General features: G+C 38.2%; 1 protein-coding gene across 1 annotated transcript in view; it reads right to left on the bottom strand.

Annotated features, from left to right (window-relative positions):
- Window positions 1–20,634, bottom strand: part of glra3 (glycine receptor, alpha 3) — a 57,832-nt gene that overhangs the window by 4,821 nt on the left and 32,377 nt on the right. The window contains exons 4-8 of the mRNA XM_079813095.1: window positions 19,934–20,157; window positions 16,042–16,124; window positions 13,919–14,056; window positions 3,053–3,267; window positions 2,444–2,593 (exon numbers count right to left, since the gene is read on the bottom strand). Of these exons, the coding sequence (XP_079669221.1) occupies window positions 2,444–2,593; window positions 3,053–3,267; window positions 13,919–14,056; window positions 16,042–16,124; window positions 19,934–20,157 (810 nt within the window). The remainder of the gene's footprint in view (window positions 1–2,443; window positions 2,594–3,052; window positions 3,268–13,918; window positions 14,057–16,041; window positions 16,125–19,933; window positions 20,158–20,634) is intronic.

Here is a 20,634-nt window from a genome sequence, read left to right on the forward strand (position 1 = left end):
ACTGGACAGTGAATGAACATGGACACGAAGAAAAAAGGGTGACTGTATCATGATCTCATCAGTCAACCGAAGGGACAGAGATGAAGTGCTGTGCGCTCTCACTTTACCCTGTCATTGGTTTCGTCGAGTTGGCCCATTGATCCGTAAACAGGCTCGGCACTGCGTAGGCCATTGATACGACGCAATGACTCTGTAAGCTCCTCATCAAATGTTTGATCGAAAGTCTTTCAGCACAGCAGGGGGATCGTAAGAGAGAAAGAAACACAAAGCATGCAAACTAATAAAATACAATGGCTCACCACATGCAGGAGATCATGCGAGGTCAATAATTGAAAAATAAAATACAAATAAATAAAAACATTAACCAGTAAGTGGCATTCAAAAATAACTGTATAACAGGCATGTACCGGAAAATAAACAAAATTGCATGAAAAAATGTGTAGTATTCTGAAATCAAGTGAAAAATGTGGCATCCAATATTGTGGCTGTGCCTGAACTGCTTGCCCATGCATTTTATAATGCCATTTGAACTTAATGCACATTGCCAGAGTAATCCAATGGCTAAGCTTCATGTCATGAAGTCAATAATATTCCAGCTCCACAGTGCCAGGGGAAATAACATCCCTGCCCACATGCAATATTAATCCACTCCAATAAGACAATTATAAACAGACATAAATGGCTATCTGACCTTTTTACTGTTCAGCAGGCCTTGGCCTTTGTTTGAAATACCTTTGGTTGTAAAGTTGCTAGATATGCCATAAGCATGCACTGACTTCTTCTGTCCTCTAGGGGGCAGTGTTGCATATGTGTAGGATTAACAATGTGGGTGTTTCTGTGCAGTGTAAACAAATGTGATGCTTATTTTAACTAAGAGATGCAAATTAACTACCATTTTTTACTGTGTTTTATAATACATAACATTATCAATGAGACTGTTGTTAATCTGTGACCTTACATGTTGCTCAAACTTAACATCTTAGTTGTTACAGCATCCGATAAACTCAATACTTTCCAGAACATACTGTGGTTGGCTGTGTATTTATCTGAGCAGAGTCGAAAAGGCACAGAAACTCTGTCCATCTCCCAATCATCTGCTTCAGTTACTGTCAAGATCAATTGCAGAGATAGTTTCTCCCCATTCAGGGCAAAACCCTTCCCTTGGGATTTTCAAATTCACTTCTTTAGTGCTGTGAATGGTACTCTTGGGTTCTGTTTTCAGAAGTTATACTGACCAGTGAAATTTGTGTGGCTGTTTTCTCTTTCAAAAATGCAAGAATATTTCACTTTCTTTATTTGATTTCCCTTGTTTTGTTTTTTTTGTTGCATATTGTGTTTTGCAATATGTCAGAGATAATCTGCTTATAAATTATTATAAAGCGAGCTTTTATTACTATTAATCTATTTTTACAAAGGGTGTGTTTGTTCCTGATATTGCAGAGGATGTTTTTATTTTTAATAAAATACATATATGTTACATGTTATTAAAGAAAGATTATACAAGAGCATATGTAGGTCCATTCATTTGATTGAACTAGCTGTCCAAGAGTGCTGCTTCTTGTGAAAATATTCTTGTTTGGCAGAGCAAAAATAAATATAAAAGCTGTTTCAGTAATATCAGTTATATATTAATTCATTTATTAATAAAACAATTTGTTTCGTTCCTCAAATCTGATGAAGCTGTGCTCCAAGAGTGCAGAAATAACTGATCTATAGGACGGGAACTTTCTACGGTTTGTATAATTTTATCCTTGTTGTGGTATTTCAGACAAGATGTCAGTCTGTGCATTTGTGGGGATTTGTGAGTGACTCTCTGCGTTTGGAATTTAACATCGTTACGGCAGTAGGTGGTGACAAGTGGCTGTCTTTATAAGTAAATCCTGAAGAATTCATTCAATTATTGAGCTATTTGATCATTCATTCAACTGACTCATTCAAAACCACTCACAAGTTGCTGTCTGTATGAGTCATTGAATCATTCATCCAATCGATTTGTTCAAAAACACGGTATCATTTAAAAATGAGCATTAGTGTTGCAAACAGTTGTACTGTGGCTTTTATTGGAAGTACTTTCATTGACGCAGCAAAGTAAATCACAATATTGTGTCTAAAATGTAAGTTGCTAAATATTTCCTTCCTTTTTTAATATGACCAATATCAGAATCGCGGTCATGCTGTTTTTCCGAAATACACTCAGTGTGCCATCTTCAGCACTCATAAATAATTGCTTCTCGTGTTTGATGGATAATAGACAAAAAAAATAATTTATATTTGAGTTTCAACTCGTGTGTGTCCACATTGTGTGTGAACTCTGTATTGTCTCATACCTTCAAAACACGGAGATGCAATGTACATCTTATCATAAATGTGGGTTCACATTCATCAGATGTGTTTTGCATAATTTTGCGACAGACTGCATGTTACATTTCAGCTCAACCCGTACCTTTCCAGGCTTCTTCCTTCTCCGCCGGAATCGTAAGAGTTCCTTGTGTTGCCGTGAAACAAAGTTGACTGCTGCATACTCCAACAGGGCAGAAAAGACAAATAGCAAGCACACGGCCATCCAGATGTCAATAGCTTTCACATAGGACACCTGCACGGCAGAAACACACACACATTGGTTTTCCGATACCTTAATTAGCCTTAGGCTTTTTCATTCAAGCCTTTATAACAGCCCAGTCATTTTACTATTGAACAAAACAGGGACCCGTTTGACTATTGTCCTCTTCAACGCTGTGAATCAGAGATAATTTTCTCTCTACCAGGTGAAAAAAAGCCTATTTTCTGGAATGTTTAATTGTGTTACATAACTCAATGTAGCATTTATGAGTTTTTAATATGCAATACACTCTGCACGCCTGCTTTCACACATGGATGCACTTTACACATTCCACTGTGGACTGCATTAATAAATAATAACTGAGAATGAATGGCAGGAAAAGAGATGCTTAGAAGTGCTGGAAGAACTTATACCCTAATACTGGTCAGTGATGTTCATATTTGTAACAAAGATGTTGTAAAGCTCTTACTGTGATGCTTAATGCACTCTGACCTTAGGTAAGGATGTCCTGGATCCAGAGCTCTGAGTTGTCATCGTGAGCACCGTGGTGATTCCCAGGGCGACACGGGCAGGAGCGGCATCCATATTGATCCAAAAAGAGACCCAGGAGAGAATGACGATGAGCAGGCTGGGAATGTACATCTGGATCAGGTAGTAGCCCATCTGTCTTTCCAGGTGAAAACGTACCTCGATGCATGTGAACTTGCCTAGCAGGAAGAAAAGTTGACAGAATGAATATGAAAAATATAAATTAGGATTTATGCCACTAAGACCTTGGACACGTACCATGATGGTAGTTGAACAAACTGAGGGTTACGGGATTAGTTTTGAGTTGACAGAACCAAACCAATCCATCATCAACTTTCTCTGTCGAATCAGGCTTTGATCTGAAGTTCATGCAGCGCATGCACATGAAATTATGACATCAGTAGCGAACAGCCAATCACACATCTTGAGAATTAGAGAAACTGTGATTCAATTATATCTTCTGCCAAAGATTAAGAGATTGAAGATTGTGAAGTATATAAATGCATTTACACCGCAAAAAGTGAAAGTTGTGAAGTTAGTTTAGGCCTATAATTATATACAGAGACTCAAACATAATTATAATTTAATAATTATAATTTGTTACGTTTATATAGCGCTTTTCTAGGCACGCAAAGCGCTTTACATAGAAGGGGGAGATCTCCTCATCCACCACCAATGTGCAGCATCCACCTGGATGATGCGACGGCAGCCATATTGCGCCAGAACGCCCACCACACACCAGCTTGTTGGTGGAGAGGAGACAGAGTGATGAAGCCAATCTTATATATATATATATGTGGATGATTAGGAGGCCATGATGGACAGGGGCCAATGGGCAAATTTGGCCAGGATGCCGGGGTTACACCCCTACTCTTTTATCGAAGGACATCCTGGGATTTTTAATGACCACAGAGGGTCAGGACCTCAGTTTGACGTCTCATCCGAAGGATGGATGTAAACATATAAGCTCAAAATCATAAATCAAACAAAATAATTATAATAAATATTAATCACAAAGTGTGCCATTTTGCTCAAAGCTTATTTGGTCTAATTTCGTTTTAAGATCTCTTAACCAGAAAATAACCTGCCCAGGAGCAGGTTAGCCATGGAGCATAAGTTACTATGTCGATGAAACCTGCTATAAGACACAACACTTTCACGGTGCCTAAAACCCAGGGTTGGCACAAACTAAACATACCTAGCTATCCACCTAAACCGGCTTCATGGTGTAGGCCCCTGTTAGGTGAGACCTTGTTGTTAATTTAGCAAACAATCAAAAAAGTGGTTTTGACTATTGGCTGATAATCTTATTTTAATTTTTAGAACATGAATATAACAGATAAGCCTACCATGAATATAACACTACCATTCAACATTTCGGTATAATTTTTTATGGAGTCTCTAATGCTAACCAAGGCTGCATTTATTTGATCAAAAATACAGTAAAATAATTTAAACAATAAAACATATCTTATTCATATTATTATAAATGTCTCTTGGAGAAGCTAGGTGAAGGATCACAAATACATGTTTTACTCTGAAAAAAAAACTGAGGATGTAAGTTGTCCAACAAATATTGTAAAACCATGATGTCACAAACTGAAAGCGTACTATTTATTTAAATTTAAAATCACATATTTATTTCATATGAAGTTGGTGAACGATTTTAGACAGCCATTAAAGGCGGTTTTATTTATGCACAAAATTCACATTAAAGGTAGAGAGCACCTACTTAAAAGGTCTGAGAGCTTTCAGCTGCAGTCAGTTTTTTTGTTTTCTGCTACTGAGCCTTTTCCTCTTTCAAAACAAATTTCTGCAAGGAATCTGCCTAAACAAGTAGCTGCTTCTAGTCTATTTGAACACAGAAATGCTCCCTTTCGAATGTAACCTGCTCACTTACACACAAACACACACTTCTAGTCTCCATGGGAGTTTGGTTGGAACTGTCAACACTGTACTTGAGGTGACCTGAGAATAAACCCCCTGAGAGACTAAGGGAGAGAGGTGAGAGAAACAACAACAGGAGGAAGAGGGAAGGGAAAATAACAAAAACCAGGAGACCGTCTGTGTTATGGAGCTTGACAGCACCTAACGTTCCCAGGATGGAAGTGGGATGTGTTGCAGGCTCAGGAAACAACCTAACAGAATAAACCATCCAGTGGACTGGTTTAAAAACAGATTGGACAACCACAGAAGTGTAATTTCTCCCATATTTTCCATAATTTATCCTATTTCAGGGATTGGGATAAGTAATATTTTAAAATTGATAAGTTGGAAATATATGTTATAATGTCTACCAAGAAAAACAGCTAGAGTGGAGAGGAAGGATAATGCTATTGGTGTCCTCATCATTAGCATTAACAGCTGATGTTAAAGAGGTGGTTGATTATGATTTCACTTTTTAAACTTTAGTTAGTGTGTAATGTTGCTGTTTGAGCATAAACAACATCTGCAAAGTTACGATGCTCAAAGTTCAAAGCAAAGGGAGATATTTTATTTTAAAGAAATTGCTTTTTAAGGACTACAGCAAGCGGCTGGTAGGGACTACACAAGCTTCCTCCCGGGTTAGTGACATCACTAACCCTGAAATTTACATAAACCCTGCCCCCTGGAACACACAACAAAGGGGGTGAGATTATCATGACAGAATATGTTAATCAATGACTTGAAGATAGTTAACTCCATCAGCTACATAAATTCATCAACTATAGTTTGTTATGTTTTACAACACTTCATGCAGTTAAACATTTTTTATGTTTATGCAGTTAATAAATAGTTCAAATTTAAAATTTAGTTGCCAGTCATTAATATTCAACAATCAGGAATATATATTGGATATACTGCATTTTACATGCTTTCTCTAAAAATAGCAAATACACACATTCAAGTAGGTAAAAAATTAACTTTTATTCAAAAAACTGTAAATTCTACAGTAAAATACTGGCAGCATGGTTGCCAGCCAGTTACTGTAATTTTTACAGTAGCGGTTTTGTTATTTAATTTACAGAATTGTACTGCATTTACTGAAATCAAAGAATACAGTAAAATTCTGTAAATTAAATTACAGAACCGCTACTGTACAGTAACTGGCTGGTAACCCTGCTGCCAGTATTTTACTGTAAAATGTACAGGTAATTTTTAACAGTGCGGGAACATCTTGTTGCATTCTACATGTTGTCATTTCTTCTTGAGTCTCTCCATCATTGTCCAACTTCGGTTTAAACATAAAAGACTGAACAGTTTCATTGCCTGTCTCCATGAGGTTATCAGAGCTGCTAACTGGAGTTCTTGAAGCTCTGCCCCGTGAGCAGCAGCTCATTTGCATTTAAAGGGACACACAAAAACAGCATGTTTTTGCTCACCCTCAAAAAAGTGAAAAGTTAAAAATTCTATAAAAAAGGATCTGTGGGCTAATTTGAGCTAAAACGTCACATACACACCCTGGGGACATCAGAGACTTATTTTACATCTTGTAAAAAGGGGAAATCAACCACCCCTTTAATCAATACTGAGTGTTGTAAGCAGTAGTCATAACAAGCTCTATTTAGTTTCCAAGTAGTCTCTCCCCCTATTGTGAGAGAGATTATGTTCATTGATCATTTGTGTTTTCAAATCTTATACATAAACATTTAAATTTAATATAAAGATGTAACAATATCATGATCATTATTGCTTGTTGATTTAAATATATCCTCAAGGTAATGTTTTCATGGTGAGATTTTGATGAATTGTGTGAATGATTTCTAATAGTGTTGATAACATGCATTCAACATGTGCATAAACCCACATTGTGGCTGTCATTGAGTTTCATAATTTCCATTAACATTTGGCAGATTCATTTATCTAAAGCATTTTCAACGTAGTGAAGCCTTTCCTCCGTTGCATCCATTAAAAAAACGGCCTTTTGTTTCCTTCCCTGCTTACTGCATGCGTTTCGCTTTTACGGCTATGCAGGCTTGCTTTCAAGTGGCTTTGGCAGACTCAAACATGTTCACAAGAGCATCACAACACGTGTGTTGACATGAGGGCAGACGTTGTTGCGTAAACATACATAGGAGGTTAATATTTTGTAAATAAAGTGGTAAAAACAGATTTTTTATTTTTGGGTGAACTAACCCTTTAACAATTTGAGCTAATAAATTGCTGAAAGTTAAATTTATAAATGTTTGGGGTCAAAAATTCTGAAAAAAACATCAATATTGTGAAATATGATTACAGTTTTAAAATATATATATATATATATTTTTTTAATTATGTTCCTGTGATTGCAAATTTTCAGCAGCCATTACGCCAGTCTTCGTATCTGATGCTGATTCGGTTGCTCAAGAAGCATTTATTATTATTGATTGTCAATGCTGAAAACAGTTGTGCTGCTTACATTTTTTTGGGAAACCATGATTAATTTCTTTTTTTTTCTCTTTTTGTACACTGCTTAATTTGCATACTTAGGAAAACCCAAAGGATCCTCGATCCTTTCACTGACGGGCTTGTTCTGCGTTAGCTGAGCTCAGGGATGAAAACCCACTGTGACATCACTAAAGCTGTGCCATGTGGTTATTTCACATCCCTCATGACTCAACTGATGGAACATGCAGCTCTGAGCAAATGTATGAGTGGGCAGAACTACATGACAGAGTAGGAAGTCTTGTGTGGCAGAGGAGGAAATGTGTGAGCAATCATGCAGAAGGCCCTGTGCCCATCCTGTCACACTAGAGAGGGGAGATCACATTTAAACAAGTGTTAATTAACCGATGGTGAGAGGAAAACGTCATTGTGGTGTTTAAAGGCTAATGTGATTTTTAGCATCTATTGTGCCCCTGTACCTGTTGGTATAGGTCAACTTCAAGGTCAACCGGGGCTGGTTGTATGAGTAATAAGATTGGAAAAAGGCCTTTGGGTAAATTTCAAGGGTGGCAAGTCTGCGTTACATTTATGTAATAACTCCATAGGAAAAGCATGCTTGCAAAGAAATGTCTACTTGCATAAGGGACATTGATTATTATTCATTATGCTTATCTCACCCCGGTCTTATTTTGCATGTATAATAACAGCATATTAAAGGGGCATTTCAGCGCTGGGAAGATGAATGTGTATTTAAACTGGGTCATTTATGTAGTAGAAATGAAGAGAAGTCTTCTAGACTGAGAAAAGACAGAAAATGTATTTTTGTCTCGTGGATGAAAGACAACAACTCCCAGAATGCACTTGCTTCGCTGCCCTACGAGGTCACTCCCAAAGCCACGGCTACTGGATATCACTTGCCCACCATGACACCGCCCCACCGTCGTTTTGATATTCATAGTAATAAAATAATTTCATTCAGTTAGAGAACAGACACTACAATTAAAAACTGAACTTGTCTTTTCAATAAAGTGTAAGTGAGCCGAATGAAAGTCACGACCCAAATGCAGCAGGAGTCAGATTTCATTCATCACGAGAGAAGAGCTGAGCAGAGCTGAGGTAAGCGCGGCTGTCATTCACGACGCGTGTCCAGTCTGACGCGTTATCAGATCGCATGTGGAAGCTAAACTTTCATAGGAATTCATTGAAAAGTTGAAACACTCACTTTGCTCCGTACCGCCTCGTTATGAATGCCCGAGCTGAGTGGCCGTACCGATTTACATTCGGTAAATCTCCTTCTACTGGCTGTAGTCTATTGCCTCTGGCCAAAAAATCCTCCGATGACGCAAAATTACAATATTTGCATCCTTGGAGGATTTTTTCCAGAAATAAAATGCATAATTCTCTCGTCTCAGGGGGACATGAGGGGGGGGAGTATGATAATTTGAATATACTACCGGGTTTCTACTGATACAAAGCCTAATGCTAAATCGCTGAAGTAACCCTTTAAATAAATTTAGTATATATTCATAATGTGACAGATTGACAAATCTGTGTTTTGTCAGTGACTTGAAATATGCTAGATCAAGTACTGAACTATTGATTCCTTACTATAAATACAACACAGTCATTTGGACACTAAGTGGTGTTCAATCAATCAGAGACGTTTGCAGCAGATATGCTAAGAGATCAACATAATGTAAACAGGTCGGTCAAATTTGGTCTATTCAATTTCATTGTACAAGCCAAACTGAGCCAACATTCTATACTAAACTCTATTTGTAATACCCCAAAATGCTAATGCAACACACTGAACTGTATTATTGTACTGTAGCATTTTAGTGCATACATTGTAGTATCACTGCAATGATTTTTTACCAAGGTATGTCATTTAAGCATTTGGAAAGTGTGATAAAGTTGATAGAGTTCCACTCTTTCCTAATGCTGGTAGAGTGTTTTTTATACAATATGTCTCAGGGGATCCTTGTTCTGATGCTCTACCAACCAAAGTGCACTCGAAAAGGGGACCTGAAAAAGGTATAACCCCTGATGTAAAATATTGAGGCTAAACCACTGCACTGTGAGAGGAAGTCACGATTTTGTCGGCTCTGATTACATTAGTTATTTAGTCTGCTCTGATTGGACATTTTGACAACATTTCAGCACTCTGTTGGCCTAGATACAGCAGCATTAAATTAACACAACAGCTGAGTTGAGTTTTCCTTCTTCTCCAGAAGCCTTTTTAAAGGTTGCTGTGGTACAGTTCTTGTTTACAGACGACTTAAGAAAGATAAACAAAGCATTGTACAGTAACTGCCGAAGAGAGAGAGAGAGAGAGAATGTGTAAAAAAAGAGAATAAAAAGAGTAAAAAAAAAAAAAAGAAAAGACAAAATAGGTTTAAGCATTATGAAATTTAACAGAACAGAGTAAAAATCATAAAAAATAATAGCTTTTTGGACTTTATGCTCATGATGTAAGTCAAAATGAAACAACGTGAATGACATGTTTATAATACAATTATTTTGATGTGAATGTCTCTAGATTATACAATATTGTCTGCAGGGTGATCTTCAATTATCCTATTATTAAATGGTTTCTCTTTATTTTATTATTGTTATTTTTAACTATTTTGATTCATTTATATCTGACGGGTCTATTAATCTCTGGTTTCTCCACTGGTTTCTTCTCTACTTTTTCATACTTTTGCAGTTTAGAATATGCAAGATATCTCCATACACTCTGTTGAACACATACAGGAAGTATGTTATTCATAAATTAAATAAATCTATAATTAATTTAAAGGCACGGGTATTAGCTGGGCTCTTTGCAATTGTGTTTTACCTTTCATTTGGACGCTCAACTCAATCAATATCAATATGCCTCTGTGTGGCAATATTGATTCAATTACTGAGTTATAAATTTGAAAGGAGTCCAGGGAATTAATGTGACTCACATGTAGCTCCCTATAGTCCTTATGTAGCCCCTCCCCTTTTCTGAGCATTTTAAAATCTTCACAGTCAACTGACATTTGTTAAAATATTTGATTAAAACATTAAAAGGCATGATAACTTTTGTTAATTTTACAATAAGCAAATCCACTTCACTTGCTAATTACTCTTCGACAACGATGCCATAGAAATATACAGAGCTACCGCCAAAAACAAGTTTAAAGACAAAATATAAAAAATGGTTTGTTTCTCTGGCGTATAAGGTCTATAGAAGCATACAGTGCCCAGAACACAACTGCCAAGAGATTTCCTGTCGAAAAAAGGGACCTTTGAATCTCAGTGTTCCTCTGATTCTCTGTCTTTTTTTCTTTTCCCCCTGCGGTTTTCCATTTCTCCATTTCTAGAATCTTTTAAGGGGTGATCTCTCTCTCATTTTGTCCTCACACACAATGGTTTGAGGCAACCTGACCTTGACCCACCAGCATCTGTCATTCATCCTGTCAGAAAGTCCCTCTGAGGCAAAACACACAGGGAGACAAAAGGCCAGCACACACCTCTTCACTCAGGATTGTGTGGTCTTCCGGTATGTACTACTGATGCAACTGTAATATTATGTTTCAAATACAGACAGAATGAAAAGTAAGGAGTACTGAATAATTAACATCTGACAAGGATAATGAGAGCTTGGTCTTTTAAGGACCTATTTGACAGAATGATGGGTATAATAGAGATGCGTAGGGTACAACGGGGCTAAAGGCTCCACGGGGTAAAAGGCTCCTTTGATTGTATTTACCTCTGAACCAACTAGATGGCAGAAAAACTTGCCTCAGCACTTTCCAAAACATCTGCTTTTCAAGATGCACGTGGAAATTTGTCTGATCTTTGACATGATCGCGGGCAGCAGCGCAAAGTTAATTCTGCACTAATTTGATTTAATATTTGATGTTTTAAAAAAGTTGTAGATTTAAGTATCAAATAAGAATCGCTAAAATTATTACATATATTTTGAGACAAAGGTCTTCTTATAATGAAGATATTGCTGTTGGGGCAAAAGGCACCATTTTTAACATGATAATAAATAGTTGACTTTTCCATTTTTTTTACATGACATGGTTAGATTCAGATTGTAACTATCATATATTAAGTTGGGTGTCCACCTTAGAGACAATCACCATATTTATCATGAAACCAACATATTTAAAAATATGATATTAATCATATATAATAAAATATAATTTATTTTTACTACTGTAAATCTATATTAAATTATTATGGGATCTCCTTCAATGCTTTCAGAATCTTTACTTTTCTAAATTATATTGTTTCTATACTTTAAAATATGTTAATAAAGATATATTTTAAATGACATTTATTGAACAAAAATGAATTATTTTATTTATCAAAATAAACAGAAAATAGTTCAAACTTTGCTAAAGTGATTGTTGTGAACTAGTATTAACTTAGACATTATTAAAAACGTATTTGTATCAATACTGTGTGCCTTTTGCCCCATGCTGGTGAGCCTTTTTACCCCATGTGTGGATTTATATGACCACTTTTATGATTTATTTTCACACAAAATCTGTTGCTCCATAAATGTTCAATACAAGATTTTTTTTTTTTTTTCTGCAATCATACACTATGGGAGTAATGAAAAGCACATTTTTCTTAAGGTTTCTTTAGTCCCGTTGTACCCTACGATTCTGCAATGCACTGACACAAGGCATGACGACATACAGTAGAAAGCTAATCCTGATCTTGTCTGTTTTTAAAAAAAAAAAAAATCCTCAGTAATTCTTAGAAGTCTTATAACAGTGTTTTGACCAGTTTTGCTGTCATTGTTCTTGTTTTGAAGATTACTTTCCCCAAATTTCAGATTTGGGTTTGCTTCAAGGATACTACGCTGAATGTGTTACGTAAAATACTGGGCATTGTATAACTTTGTTAACTGATACATAAAATTAGCAAACTGTAAGTCTCAGGCAGTGAATACAGTGTTTTCTTCTCTCCCACCCTTGATGTTTATGTGTTACGTGATAAGGCCGGCATGCACAATGGATGCATATTGAGGAACTGAGAGATGCGACAACAAGCTATTATGAGCTAATAAAAGCCGCTCCTCAACCTTGCATCTCATTCTCCTGGATTTATTTTTTCTCTCCAACTCTCTCACACTCTTCTTCTGTTCCTCCAAATCAGTAGTTTTTAATTGGTGATACGTGACCCACAAATGAGCCACATGTCCGGGGTGATAGTGTTGAGGGCAGTAGGGAAGAACAATCATAAATGCAAATAATGAAATGCTACTATATAATCATGCTTAGTTTAGGAAAATTAGAGAATATTCAATGTAAAATCTAATTAGTTAGACTTTTAAAAAAAATTCATGCAAACCAATTGCCTTAAAAAAAAAAAACAAGTGAAGTGAAATAGGAATAGTAGCCTATGTTGTGCTAACAAATGCTTAGTATAGTTCACTTACACAAGAGTTCTAACAAGGAACTGTAGAGACTACTTGATAATTTACTATAGATTTACTCTTGACTTAGTATAGCTATATTGTTGTTACCATTTTTGTGTTTTGCATGCTGAATGTTGAAGTCTGTGTGTGACTCAAGTATGATCAACGTCAAGATATTGTCACAAATATAGAGGGATTATATCAACCCAATTTAAAGTTTCACAAGGTGTTTATGACGTAAATGTTAGCAAAAAAATTGTAAAGATCATTATACGACTTGAAGGGAAGTATTAGTTGCTTTTAAAAGGTGACCTAATTTCTGACTAAATCATTAAATATAGTTTATTATTCAGTCAGACGCTACGTCAACTTTTAAAAGCAACCTATTTATTACTTATCTTCCTTTGAAACCAAATAAATGATCTCTGTTTGCATCCTTGCATCAATAGGAAGAGAATTACAATCATAATACTGTTCTAAGTGCCCAAAGGGAACACTGATCACCATAATGATGAGTTGTTGTTGTTGTTGTTGTTGTTGTTTTTTTTTTTTTTTGCTTGACAAAATGACACCCAGACCAATCATTTAATCTTAATTTAGGTTTTCTGAGTAAACAAAGTATAGTATTTGAATAGTACAGATTACTAGATTTTTACAATTAAGTTAAGACATTAAGTAAAGTTAACAAATTTTTTTTTAGTTAGAATCACAGTTGGATTCTACAGTGATTGTTGACATAAATGACTATATGTCTAATTCATCTCTGCTGTATTTCATTTTGAAGGAAATTCATCTGTCACATGGTCGAAGCTAGCCAAATTAGCCAGATGCCAACATGGACAGGTTGCATGACATCCTCTCATCCTTGAAAACCATGAACAAGACTAAGTAATGTGTTATTTGCTTGCTTCTGAAAACATGAAACCACCAGAATTCAATTCAAGTTTAGGTTGTAAATCTTGGAAAGAAAAAGTTCCGCCTGGCGTCATGCTAATAATATATGTTTGCTGAGCAAATACAGTTGAACAGTTTCTATCAGGTTGTTTACATTTTGTTGTATGGCATGTTTTGAAAATTACCTGTGTTGTAGTGTTTGGTGCAGTATCTTAAATCAGACTCATCCTTGAGGATGAACTGTGGGAGGGTCAGTCCGTCGGCCACCTGCACAGGTCCCTTCTCTTGCCACTCAAAGATCAGGTCATTCATCGTGTAGCCAACTAGGAGAAAGACCAAGAGATAACTTTTAACACTTGCTCCACAGAGTTTGAATGCAATTTCTAAAATACAAAAATACTAAATATTCTTACATTTGGTAATTGACTTCCATGATTATTGTTGGTACAAAATGTTTAGTGCCCCGAAGTTGTCGCCTTTTGATAAATTTAGCCATTTTGAAGCAAAATTTGCAGCTGAACTCTTTGCACTAGGGAATCTGTGTCTCTGGTGCGGTGTGTTTCTCTAAAGGACTACAGAGAGCAACCTCTTATTCACAAAATGTGCTTCCAAATACAGGGATAAATTGCAGCTTAGCCTTGCAGTGTCCAAAAGTGATAGTTTAAATGAATTTGTCACTATACACGTGGAAGACAGAATTGATGCACAGCTAGTAATATCGAATTTAGGACTGAGGTAGTTCCTTATTAGGTAATCCATAATTACTGAATGAAATTGGCATCATTACAAACTAATAACTAACTATGACAAATTATAAAGAATTACTAATAAATTACTAATCACAACATTAAATGGCTCAATCTAAAGAGTAAACTTAGAAGTACACTTAGAATACTTAATCAAAAGATTGAGTACATGTATAGTCCACATATTCTTAGATCTTTCTGTTTAAGTCAAGTATACTTAAGTGCTATTTTAAGTATATTTCAGAGAAGTACATAAAGTATATTTCTGAGAAGTACTTAAAAAGTCGACCGAAAGTATACTTTCTTATATTTAGTTTAAAATAAGTATACTAAGTACACACTTGAATAAACTTCTTTTTCGTAAAGGTTGTCTTAAAGTGGTTTTGGTTGCAGTAAAGAAGACGACGAGGACGAATCAGATGAAAGGGTGCTTCAGAGCCACCCACGCAGCCGAATCAAATATTAAAGCTGTAAACTAATTTTTAATCAATGAAAATAAACAAACAACCCTGAGGTCTGGCTTAATTCTTGTTATTCCATTACTTAAACGAAATAGGGGCTGGGGGGTTCTTGTTTCTCTTTATTTATTTTTACATTGAAAATCAGATAATTGGAAGGGACACGGACCGCTGTGGCACTGATGTGATTTTTAATACAAATTTGCTGACTTACAGCCATACAGGCATAAAGCATGCTAACTACAGTACATAATAAAAAGGTGCAAGGTTTCAACATGAAGACAAATCAAGTCACAAAGCATTAAGCAGTTCACCAGCACAATATCCTTAGGGCTGCAACTGCACCGGAAAATGTATGGTGTGATGTTTCTTGATATAGCTCTGGTGTCACTTTTGCTTTTCTTGGTGGTACCACTTTACTGGAGGGAAGGTGAATCTGCTCATTCAATTCTATTCTATTCTTTTCTATTCTATTCAATGAGCAAGCTATTTCTAGACAATTTTTGTGTCAGAAACTGTCTCCTCATTTAACATTATTGCCTATCATCAAGAGTATCACAATAAGCAACTCTCTTAGCGACATGAACATGGCCACTCTAAAATATGTAGTTGTGAAGACAGATTCCCCATGACATGGAGACTTTCTTTAAAAGCCTCTATCCCAGCTCAGAGCAATCATCATGGGAGAGATCGAGGGAGATGAGGCATGTTTTCAAGTCAACAGAAAGCTCTTGGAATGATTTACTAAACACTTTGACCACTAGCTTCACTAATCTTTAACCAGGCATACAACACTCAGACTTTAGAGAGAGAGAGAGTCCTTAGGTTACCGTCTCGGATGGTATATTACTTCTACATGATGATTTTTAGACAACAGGCCGGATGTCTTCAGGGTCCTTCCCACCTATAATGACATAATTTAGCACGACCCTGCCAGGTGAATGCTATACTACCAGACCTGCTTCACATCAAATCTGCTACTAACAGCTGAAGTTACATTATCAAATGAGAAATACTGTCTGCTTTCCACACAAATATGAACAAGGGGTGGGGGGAGTTACATAACAAGCTCTTGATGAGAGGAGGTCATACGAGATTACTCACAACTCTCCAGCTGCATTATGCACGTCTGCACATCCATGGGGAAATTCTTCAGATCCATTGGACAAGAGAGTGTCAGTGTCAATCTAAAAATTAAATGGAAAAAAAGTATTGATTTTATAAATTATACACACACGTTTTGTTTCTAATAAACAGTAGAAAACATGGTAAGAAAATGCAAATGCAATTCCGTGTACATTTTCTGAATGTGTTATGTGAAAATCCACGGCTCAGACAAAGAAGGGAATCAGAGAGGAGGGCTTTGAGAATCCAAAGCTGCTTGAGTGGTGGGATTTCTGAACGGGGCCATTAAAGCAGAGGAGAGACGAGTCTGACAGCCGCAGATTGGCCATGTTTTAATTACACTCTTTCTCCCTCAGGGCACCACGTGAATTTCAGTCAGAGTGAATCCTCTGTCGTCTCACATCTGCGCAGCTCTCCGTCATATCTTCTCAAAAGCCTGACATAATATACCCCTCACTATTAACTCCAGCACTTCCCATCAACCCTCATGCTGCCACAATGTTGTTGTCTTCTTATTGCTTCACTGTGATTGATGTTGAATGATATTGTTTATCCTGCCATTTGTTGAGGGGTTAGTTACATTTTAGGGTTCAAAGGGAAATGATATTAAATGACTTAAGTCTCTGTCAGCTGAGGTGGATTGACATTTTCAGAAGCTTGCACAGCAGTTATTTTCATAGACCATGGCCCTACCTACACAAATGTATTTGTCAAATGTCAATCACTGTGAAAAAGTGACATTATCAACATTATCTCTGTTCATCCTGCTATGGATGCGGTCTGTCTGAGGAAATTACCTTTTCTTTGTCATGACTGGTTATTTAATTAATGTGTACGTAATTCATAAATAATAATAATAATACAATATTTATAATAATCATAATAATGTTTTTTGGGGGGAAAGCATGCCTAATACAAAACTATCTTTAAATAGTAGTCAAATAGTAAAATAAATGTTAATTAGCTAAATATACTATACAGTATACTAGGGCTGCAACGACTGATTGATAATAATCAATAATGAAAATCATCAACAACGATTCTCATTAACGATTAGTTGGGTCTGCTGTCTGTGCACGGAAAAGTTCCACCAGAAATTTCTGTTAGATTACACTAATTTTGTAACTCAATCTAAATATTTTAGAATACTAATAAGGTATGTAACACAAAGGGACTACCAAACATAAGACTTGGTTTTCCGCTGCATATTATTTTAATAACCATATTATTTTAAATCAGATTTCCAAAATATTTCTTGAAGCAAAAAAAAAAAAAAAAAATGCTGACAATCTTAGAATAAATAAAACATTTTTTGATGCTCAAGAAGGCAAAATGATGCAATAAGATCTGGGGTGTGTAAACTTTTTGAATTGGATGAACATGTTGTACTTATTTTGTCTTCTGGGAAACATGTAGTTCCCTTTCAGTCGGTCACTACGACGTACGTCGGTAATACAGACGAATTGGGATCACTTCAGAGAGCCCCTATCAGCTTCGAGAACTTAAGAAGAGGCCAATGAACAATTGGCGTGCGAGATTTGCATCTCGCGCTCCGCCCCGCGCCGCGGGTATAAACAGGAAGCGAGAGCATCGCACTGACGTCATTCACTTCGGAGCCGAACGGCATTTGAAGTCTACAGACTGCTTTCCTGATTTATTTCAGCGATTACAGAGAACTGAGAAGAGGAAGAGGAACGTTGTGCTGGTGTGACGGCACTCTCCAGCGGGACCGCGAACTCAGCTGCAGAGAAACAACTGCTGTTATCACAGCAAACCTGTTGGTTTCGGTGGGCGTTTCCATTTTTGAGTGCAAACACAGACTGCACTATCCCCTGTGTGTTGCCGCGGTTTCCCTGGGTGCTTCAGCACTCTCTAAAAGAGCTTTTCCTCACAAAAAGAGCAACACGGGTGTGACTGCGTCTTTCTCAAGATGTCATTCCACCCGTGCGTTTCTGGATGCGGTCGTTCCCTCTCGCCCGCTGACGGCCACACTCACTGCATCACGTGCCTGGGCTTACAGCACGCTGAGGCAGCGTTTGTGAATAGCTTGTGTTCTCACTGCGGGAACATGACTATTGTGGTGCTTAGGTCTAGACTCACCTACCTCCGGGAAGGCGGAGTCCCCCTCCCCATACCTCGATCTAGAGCTATCCCTAACCAGGATAGACCTACTTCGACGGATGGCCGGGGTGATCTGAGGATTACGTTCAGGACAAACCCGCCTAGTGTCCCTACGCAGGTCCCTGAACCCTCTCAAGCACCGCTGCCGGTGGCGCCACCGGAAGAGATCGCTGGTCCCGCCCACGGGCGCCCAGTCATCTCTTTCGGAGCGCCCGCTGACGAGCAGATGTCGATTGCAGCATCGGAGGGGGAGTTCCAGTCCTCGGAGGATGAAGACTCAGCTGTACTGCCTCCCTCTGGGAGAGTGGCAACGGTTGAGTCGGACCCCGAGTTGACGGCTATGCTTTCCCGGGCCGCCGAAAAGGTCGGGCTTGAAGGGGTCTACGCTCCCGCCGTTTGTCCCAACTCGCCCGCCATCTCCTCCTGTGGAGTCAGAAGCATCTGAGATCCCTTCGTGCTATTCACATTCCGGGCCTGCTCAATCGTGCGGCCGACGAGCTGTCACGGTTGCCAGTGCTCCCCGGAGAGTGGCGACTCCACCCCCAGGTGGTCCAGCTGATTTGGAGTCGCTTTGGGGCCGCACAGATCGATCTGTTTGCCGCCCACGACACGACCCACTGCCAGTTGTTTTATTCCCTGACCGAGGGGACCCTCGGCACGGATGCACTGGCACACAGCTGGCCCCGGGCTCTGCGCAAGTATGCGTTTCCCCCAGTGAGCCTTCTTGCACAGACACTGTGCAAGGTCAGGGAGGACGAGGAGCATCTCCTCTTGGTAGCTCCGTACTGGCCCAACAGGACGTGGTTCCCGGAACTAGTGCTCCTCGCGACAGCACCTCCTTGGCCCATTCCTCTGAGGCAGGACCTCCTAACTCAGAGACGGGGCACCCTATGGCACCCGCGTCCAGACCTCTGGAAACTCCATGTCTGGTCCCTGGACGGGACATGGAGGTTCTAGGTGACCTACCGCAAGCGGTAGTCGACACCATCGCTTCCGCCAGAGCCCCCTCTACGAGACGGCTATATGCGTTGAAGTGGAACCTGTTCGTCGATTGGTGTTCTTCTCGCCGAGAAGACCCCCGGAAGTGTTCGGTCGGATCTGTGCTATCTTTCCTTCAAGATGGGTTGGAGCGAAGGCTGTCTCCCTCCACCCTCAAGGTATATGTTGCCGCTATCGCCGCAAGCCATGACCTCGTTAACGGTGAGTCCTTAGGCAAACACGATCTGATCGTCAGGTTCCTAAGGGGAGCGAGGAGACTAAATCCTCCTCGCCCCTCGTCTATACTGTCTATTGACCTGACACATAAAATAATGCAGTTTCTCTAATTCCATCTAGTGTTAGTGTTTTTATAACATTGTGCTATGATTGACTAAATGTTGCTGTTGAAAGAGAACATGTGTTAGGGTTTTAGAGAATTATAGTATTTTGAAAATTAGTTTTGGAGTTTAGTTTACAATGTGTGATTTTGAGCATGAAATTAACCGCTTTGGCAATCGCGTGATGTAGGTGTGTTGGTGCGTTAAGAGTTTAGGAAATTTGTTAAAAGTATTGAAAAAAAATGTCATAGCGATTGTAAAAAACTGTAAATACGTAACTAAGTTACTTGTATTTCGTTACTCCCCAACCCTGCATTTCAGTGAAACAAAGTAATGTTGTGACATTTTATTCATTTATTGATCGCTAGATGATGTCACTGCTGTTTACTGTAGTCACGCTACAAAATGATTATTATGTTGCTGAAGAGGCTCACCTGATTGAATAGAGGACATTTCCATTTTTGAATATTCTCAAGAGCTTGTTGTCAGTGGTGACCTCGTGGAAGTGCGCTCCCTTCTCATTGGCGAAGAACAGATCAGGCTTCCAAATGGAGTCTAACATAGAGGGATCCAGGTCCAGGGAGTCATCTGGGTACTCGCTGTAAGCTAACCGAGGGTCGTTCCACTGCTGCCGGAGGAATATGTTCACTCTGTAATCCTAAGAGTAACAGCTTATCATCAGTCAAGGCAAATAGCTCAGGACAGGTAAAACAGGCCTCCCTGTCAGTTTTAAATCAGACATAATGGGTATTTTCATGTACAAGCATGCATAGCCGCTAGTTAGAAATGGAAGTAAGTATCATTACTAACATTTATGGTATAATAAAATGCTGTCTGAGATTTACATGTTCAACAGACTGCTATTTACATTTGTAGTTTTCACAGTATGTGTGACATACCCTCTTCTGAAAATGATGAGTAAAATCCTTCAATAGGAAAGTAAATACCACACAGACTACATTAAATATGCGCTTTGTTTGAAAACCATCACCTTAGATAAATAATTAATGATTTTGCACTGTGATAAGGTGTGTAATATCTACAGTATGATGTTGTGACAGGCCATGGATTTATATTGCCAACAGTTGCCAAAAATATTGTAGCAATTTATCAAAGGTTATGCCTCCAAAAAGGT

The sequence above is a fragment of the Gobio gobio genome (assembly GCF_949357685.1).
Source record: "Gobio gobio genome assembly, chromosome: 3".
NCBI lineage: Eukaryota > Metazoa > Chordata > Actinopteri > Cypriniformes > Gobionidae > Gobio > Gobio gobio.